This window comes from Aotus nancymaae, unplaced genomic scaffold, assembly GCF_030222135.1.
Source record: "Aotus nancymaae isolate 86718 unplaced genomic scaffold, 86718_ANA_hifiasm-v0.15.2.pri h1tg000003l, whole genome shotgun sequence".
Lineage (NCBI taxonomy): Eukaryota > Metazoa > Chordata > Mammalia > Primates > Aotidae > Aotus > Aotus nancymaae.
In genome coordinates, this window is record NW_026988414.1 from 58584243 (window position 1) to 58591904 (window position 7662).

At 34.4% G+C, this 7662-nt stretch overlaps 1 protein-coding gene across 20 annotated transcripts in view; it reads left to right on the top strand.

Moving 5' to 3' along the window:
- MPDZ (multiple PDZ domain crumbs cell polarity complex component) overlaps window positions 1–5125 on the top strand; it is a 172941-nt gene extending 167816 nt beyond the window's left edge. For all 20 annotated transcript variants that reach the window (XM_064381629.1, XM_064381589.1, XM_021675929.2 and 17 more), the window contains 4 exons: window positions 144–248; window positions 809–921; window positions 1816–1939; window positions 3716–5125. In XM_064381629.1, the coding sequence (XP_064237699.1) occupies window positions 144–248; window positions 809–921; window positions 1816–1939; window positions 3716–3862 (489 nt within the window). In that variant the 3' untranslated portion in view covers window positions 3863–5125. The remainder of the gene's footprint in view (window positions 1–143; window positions 249–808; window positions 922–1815; window positions 1940–3715) is intronic.
- Window positions 5126–7662: the final 2537 nt, after the last annotated feature.

Consider the following 7662-nt stretch of genomic DNA (forward strand, 5'->3'; position numbering starts at 1 on the left):
TGGTTTCCTTGGTTATATTTCAGTGGCTGGTAGCAGTATATATGTCATGTGGAAGGTATAGAAGGAAATGAATACTTGGGTCTCAAAGACCCCCCTCTTCATGGCTGCTTTAGCAGACGGCTGTTTCTTTCTCTCTCTTGCAGGTTGGGGATAGGATTGTCACTATCTGTGGCACATCCACTGAGGGGATGACTCACACCCAAGCAGTTAACCTACTGAAAAATGCACCTGGCTCCATTGAAATGCAGGTAAGATTTTTATCCCGAGCATAAGTCAGAATATAGGAAGCTTGAAGACGTATGAGCTTTGATGCTAAAGCAATAAAAACGATTAAATCTTTTACTATTACTTTTTTTAGTATTTCTCTTGAATATAAATGATTAAGAGTTCCAAGAAAGTACATATGAAACATTCTGTAACATTTTACTCTGAATCGTTGTTTCATACTTTAAGGGGAAAAAATATAGTACCTTAGCAGTGCATGATTATTTGCTCGAATTTTGAGTGGTGCTAGCAAGTGGCTTGTATTCTAAAGATCTTTAAAAAATAATTACATATGAGACTATGTTTTAAAAACAATTCTACAAAAAACTTTGTAGAATTGAATTAGAATATGCTTACTGTCAGGACAGTTAGGAGGCCTCCGGACCTTGTGAAATTTCATTCTCTTTGGTTGTATTTTATTTTAACAGAAATGATTAAATGCACAGTAAAATACACATTTTAATCCAAGTGCTCTTTTTGAAGAAAAATTACTTTACCTCTTCACAGGAACATGTGTTTTTTCTGTTTATCCTCCCGTATGCAGGTGGTTGCTGGAGGAGATGTGAGTGTGGTCACAGGTCATCAGCAGGAGCCTGCAAGTTCCAGTCTTTCTTTCACTGGGCTGACGTCAAGCAGTATATTTCAGGATGATTTAGGGTGAGTTCATACATTATGATTGGTGTATTATTTGTCACTTATGAGTCAAGTCTTCCTGACAGTTGCATTCTCTGTCCCATGTTTCTAGGAATTACATACAGGTAAAATGATAAAATATATGAAGTATGAATTATACACATCAGGTGCTTCTAAACTGTTAAATAATTATGGCATGGATTTAGCTGATCAAAGATAAGTAGAGAGAGAGAGCTAGCTAGCTAGATATGCATGTTACTACTCTTCCCATGGTTTCAGCTCTGATTTTGGGGTGAGAGACATTTTAATCTTGATGTTACCATTTCATGTAATGTGGAGCAAGTCAAACCTATCATTTTAAAATTTCCAGCACTGCCTACTCATTTAAGATACTATCCTTTGGACTGAAAAAATTCACAGGATTAAGTAACAACACTTGAATTCAGAAGCATTGGAAAAGAGAGAGAGGAGGAGAGAGAGAAACACATTAGAAGTTTTACATAATGTGATGCAGCTTTTCCATTGCTTATAATTGATTTTTCTCTCTGAGATTGGGCGTACTGATGTTTATGATTTATTGTATTATAGTCATCTGAACTTTAGCCCTCTCACTTTAAATAAACTGGAAGAAGAAGTGAGCTTCTCTGTACAATGAGAACATGCCATAAATATGTTAGTTTAAGGGAACTGTAAATGAGTAATAGAATTAGGGTGTTAAGTAGGATTTCATTAGATTATGTAAATTTAAAATACTGAGCACAGCATGCACTGACAATTTAAGCATCTTAAAAATACCCATAATAGACTTGCTGTCAGTAATAAAGAGAATTATGCTAGCTCTAGGTGGATTTCAGATAATTCATAACTTATATATATATATTTAATTTAAAACCTCTTTTTTCCTTTTCTTCACTGTAGACCTCCTCAGTGTAAATCTATTACTCTAGAGCGAGGACCAGATGGCTTAGGCTTCAGTATAGTAGGAGGATATGGCAGCCCTCATGGAGACTTACCCATTTATGTTAAAACAGTGTTTGCAAAGGTAAGCTTGCAAATTTTAACCACCCTCTTTTCCCCTAAACATTCATTAATAGTGGTCAGCAGCTGGCTTATTAGTTTATGGCCTGAGGTAATGCCAAATGGTTAGCAGTTGATCATTTCTTTTCAAAACTCCCTACAGGAACAAGTCATTAAATATTTTTGTCCAATTTGAGGTTTAGTTATAGTTAAAGGAAAATAGGCTCAAATTGAAACTTCATGAAAACTCTTAACAATATACATAAAAATATTAATGAACTTTGGTTAATAAAGCCTATTTTTTTTTCTTTGAGCACAAATTGCACATGCTTATCCTTTGAAAATGGGGCATTTTAAATATGTATGCTATAGAGCACTGGTATTTCTGTTTGCATTTTTTGTTGCGAAATATAAAATAGATTAATTTCATTGAATAAAACAGAAAAATAACTGCTGAAAAAAAATTAAGGAGTATCCAGCAGCCCTATTTTCTATAATAATCAGCTATTCCCAATGAAGGGATTCAATTTAAAAAATTGTATATAGTTATAATGATAACCTATTCTATCTTAAGAGGGTTTAGAATAAGAATAAAGATACTGCAATACTGATAAAGCTATTAAAATAATTTAAACCCAGAAAATTATTGTTAATATGTTCAAATGTTTTTCAGGAGCTACAAAACTGGACAAAATTTCTTGCAAGGAAAAATTTAGAATCTCAAAATTTTACAATGTAAAAAGGAACAAACCTTAGTTAGACCTGTTTAAAAATTTGATATAGGGCTTTTGAATTAGTGGTATGGTCCTTTAATTTATGGATACTTTATTTTATTATTTTGGAAAAAAAAATTTTAGCCAATTTAAAATGCTGTACCTACAACAAGCTAGCTATAGGCTTAAATTATAAGATTTTAAAAAGCTATTGGTATATCCAAAAATACAAACAGCATTTGCTAGTGAATAGAAGAGTCATACAGTCCTTTTCCTCAGCCTAGGAACAATTTATTTAAGGCATGCTAGTTAGAACATATTTTAAGAATTTCATCATTATGGATTCCTCATTAACTTTTCCATATTTTTAATTTTATATTTAATTGCATAATTGTCTTCTATAGGCATGCTTTAAGATGGGGTTCTTTTTCAAACAGCAATGTCTGTGTTTAATCTTAATCACTTAGGGTCCATAAGGAATATGAATAATCTATCTACCTTTGGGAAGTAAGAACTAAGACAGCTTGAATAGCTTTTTCAAAACCACTAAAAGAATTACAAATAGCAGTGGGTTTTAAATTTAGAACTTAATTGCCTTATCCTGCCCTAGTGAACATTCAGGTGGGCTTTGTGCTTCTGCAAACCTTTGGATTTTGTCGGCCCCCAAACCCTTGTCCTGTAAAATAGGTTCCTACCTAATCTTTTGTCTTCTTTCTGTAGATTTTCTTTACAGGATAGAAAATCCTGGATTCTATTGAATCATTCCTACTAGGCAAATTCCCAAATATTCTTTATTAATTTGAGTTCCTACCAACTGCTGTGCTGAACAGCCAAAAACCCATTCAACTAATCTATTGACTGCTAAATTCTCTCTCAAATTGGTATCTCAATGCTAAAACCATTTAGGAGAAAGACCTTCTTTGTCTATGTTCATCATTGCTTAATGACTTAGAGCACCCGTGCAGCACTGGGAGCTATGTGTGTGTACGCGCAGAGCAATTTACATTCCTGTTAAGATCTTTTCCTGTTATGAGGCTGCAAGGCAGCATTTTTTTGAGAAATAAACAAACCTACTTTATAATTTACAGGGAGCAGCCTCTGAAGATGGACGTCTGAAAAGGGGCGATCAGATCATTGCTGTCAATGGGCAGAGTCTAGAAGGAGTCACTCATGAAGAAGCTGTTGCCATCCTTAAGCGGACAAAAGGCACTGTCACTTTGATGGTTCTCTCTTGAATTGGGTGCCAGAATTGAGCCAACCCAACCCCTAGCTCACCTCCTATTGTAAAGAGAAGGGGGACTGGTCCTGACTTTTTCTATGCTGTGCTCAGCCGGTTCTTCAGATCTATAGGGGGAAAATAACATTTAAGTTTGTTTTTCTCATACTGACAAGCTAACATTATTTTTCTTTTCTCCTTGCATTTTGTGAACGTAAATTCAAAGGGAAGGAATATTTGCGTAGGTGAATCTGGTTTTTATTTGTGAAGATATCTAATGTTTTGTAGTCATGTGGGCAAGAATTGTTAGATGCTAAGCTGGTTAGTGTAAAGAAAGATAATTCTAAAGCTAACCAAAGAAAAATGGCTCCAGTAAATTGGGATGAAAAATGAAAATACAAAGAATCTCGGGGAGTTTAAAAATGCCTATTTGGCAATCTACCTCTTCTCCCCACCCCAAACTAAAAAAAGAAGAAAAAAGTTTTCTATTGAAAATCTTCAAAAATACTGTCAGTATTTTAAAATTTTCAACACAGTATTATAAAAATATTTCATCTCCCCACCACTAATAGGCATTTATATTTTTCCTGCTAAAATTGGTTTCTACATTGAGTAAATAGCAAATATATGAATCAGTATCCCTAAATTTTATAAAGAAATTATATCTAATGCACATCTGAATTTTCATTTTTATTTTTGGCCTGTTATAAAATATTTTCATGTTGCTGTAAGTAAATGATGATGCCACCCCATGTTGACTATGGTTTTTCTAGAAAGCAACCATTCTGCTTGCCACAGAGGAACATAGAAGAGTCCCAGAACTTTTCGTGCTGGTTTTAACAACTGATGCAACATTAAAAATGTGTTAGTGTGCTGTGCAATTGGTTTTCAATTAGTATTAATCTTAATGACGGAGAACAAACAATGTGTTAGTAATTATTCTGTTTGTATGCCATTAGCAAATTGATAGAAAAATTAAGGGGATTAGCATAACTTCATTTCATTGCCTTATATTAACATCTTATAATACAATAGTTTAAGACTAAGGGAAACAGATGGAGCTGTTTATTGAGACAACTGGTGAGGAATTATCATGTGTTCATTCCCATTTTAGAGTGTGAAACTCCTACATTAGAATATATAAAGTCACTTTAAATATTATCTATATTTGTAGCAGAAGTAGTGTACAGATATTTTATTACAGCATTCTTGTGTAAATGCAGAATTAAAGTGAATAAATAAGAAGTTTCAGTGGTGCACAAATAAAGAAGCAGCAGGTGTATTTTTTTTTTTGTTGTTCCTTCTACTGTGGAAAAGCTTTGTTATATACTGTTCAAGATTTACAACTTAAAATTGGTTTTTATCATGTCTAACTGAACATATGGTGTCCATAGTTACAGCTAAAGGAACTTTGGACAACATCATTATGGAAAGCTCAATATTTTTTATCTCCACAATTTTTTCTAGCGCTAAAGATTCATAGACTCTTCATGGATTAGAGGGAGATGACATTGTAGAAAGAGAAGTACCCTGCCTGTGTATGTTTTTCTCAGGTGCTATTAACGCACTAATATTATAAGTTGCTCTTTAGTGTAGTCAAGAACGATTAAAGTGTATTCACATGGACAAAATCATAATGAAAATTATTTGTATTAATAAACATGACAAGTCCAACTTGAACACTGAACAAGGAATGAGGGGAACTTTGTTCTACTTTTGTACCAAATTAGAACAAGCGTGCATTTCCCTCTGATTTATCTTATCTGTAAAATGATAGGTTATCTTATCACAAAGTTTTTATTTAGTTCTGAAATATAAGAATTCAGCGATTCTTAGTTACACAAAATGAATGGAAAAAACTACATATTGCACCAACTCAAAAGTTGTTAACCAGTCATTGTAAATTTAGGTGCTTGGAGTAACAAAATTCATTTTAGTATCCCAGTGACATATCTGGCTTCTTAGCCGTCACTTAGTGGCTCTCCATAACAAAAGATCCCACTATTTAATGGTAGGCTGCTGGTAGATGAACTAACTTCCCATCTGAGTTTGAGCTAGCAAAGAAGTTTTGTAGAGGATGTTCCATACCAGACTGTGTGGGAGAAAGGCAACCAATCCCATTCAAGTTTCATAATATGTCTTAAGTGCTCCCAACAAGAACAGCCCAGTCAGTATCTTTACTAGCTGAAACAGTGTCTCCCGGGGGGGGCGCAGTGTCTCACGTCTGTAATTTCAGCACTTTGGGAGACCGAGGCGGGCGGATCACGAGGTCAAGAGATCGAGACCATCCTGGCCAATGTGGTGAAACCTGTCTCTACTAAAAATACAAAAATTAGCTGGGTGCGGTGGCTCGTGCCTGTAGTTCCAGTCACTCGGGAGGCTGAGTAAGGAGAATTGCTTGAACCTGGGAGGTGGAGGTTGCAGTGAGCCAAGATCACGCCATTGCACTCCAGCCTGGGCAACAGGAGTAAAACCTTATCTCAAAAAAAAAAGTTTGTATGTCCTCAGCTACTGTCATTATATCTGGCTAACAGGAAAGACTATGAGTAGCTACTAATTAACAAAGACAAACACATGAAAGAGAAAATGGAGGGAGGGAGGAAAGAAAGTAAAGTTTCAGAGTAAAAGAATATAGATTTATAAACACTGGAGATAAGTAACAAAGCCTTATGCTTGCTATACTATTTCTTTCTGGAAATATAGTAGTTCTCTGTGGTGAGAGAAGAAAGTGCTTGAACAAAGAGTTTAATTCAAGACTTGTTTTATTACAGTGTTAGTGCCATGTACCACCCAAGACATTGGATTGCCTGTAATAGGTTCTATAAATATAATTACGTGTTTGATTAAATCAAACTGGGAAATGCATATTTCTGGTACTATCCAAAAGGATTATTATTATCCAAAAGGATAATAATAACTAATAAAGTATTTCATTTATATATTTATATATACATACATATATAAGCAGCAGGAATAGCAAAGTAATGTAGCAAATCAGTAGAATTTATGTAGCAGAACAGTGATGGAGTTAGAAGGATAAAAATTAAAATTCATGAAAAATAATAGAAAAAAGGAGGAGAGGCTTTTTTTCCCATTTTATGAATCTTGACAAAGCATATTCTGATAGATATGAAGAAGCAAAGGGAGCTCTTCCGTGCTCTGAGATGTACTGTACTAAACTGCCTTAGATTTGGTCAGCTAGTTTATTGTCTGAGAATGCCATGCAATGATTTAGTGCCCCCTTTTGAGATTCCCAAGGTGAATAGAGAAGTTGAAGGGATGTGTTTAGGGAGACAAGCAATAAATAGGCTTTTTTTTTTTTTTTTTTTGTCTAGATATGGGAATGTCAAACTATCATCACTTGCTTTCGGCAACCCTGGTATGTTGTTTCATGTCAGTGACAGATATTCTGGAATGCATTTGATTTGGGCAAAGATGTTTCTCAACTTAACTTTGTTCTAAAGAGAGTTATTTCTAAGGCAGGATTGGCCTCCAAGAAACTTTAAGAGGGAAAAAAATTGGTGTCAAGAAAAGTTCTAAATAAGAGCATGAAAACGGGAAAGCAGGTATTTTTCAGGTGATTTTTATATGCGTAGTATTGAAATTTCATTTCCCTCAAAATGCCAGTGTTCCATATTGTTCGTTTCAACGTATTTTAGAAAAAAAAATTTGTCTAAGAATTTTAATAGTCAAATACTGAAAGTTCAATAATAGCCAGAATTGTGTCAAGCAGGGCACAAATGTATGGTAAGGATCTCAGAACTGTCTCACTGAAGTTGTTATTTGAAATTTCCAAAAGTATAGTACTATCAAAAGACT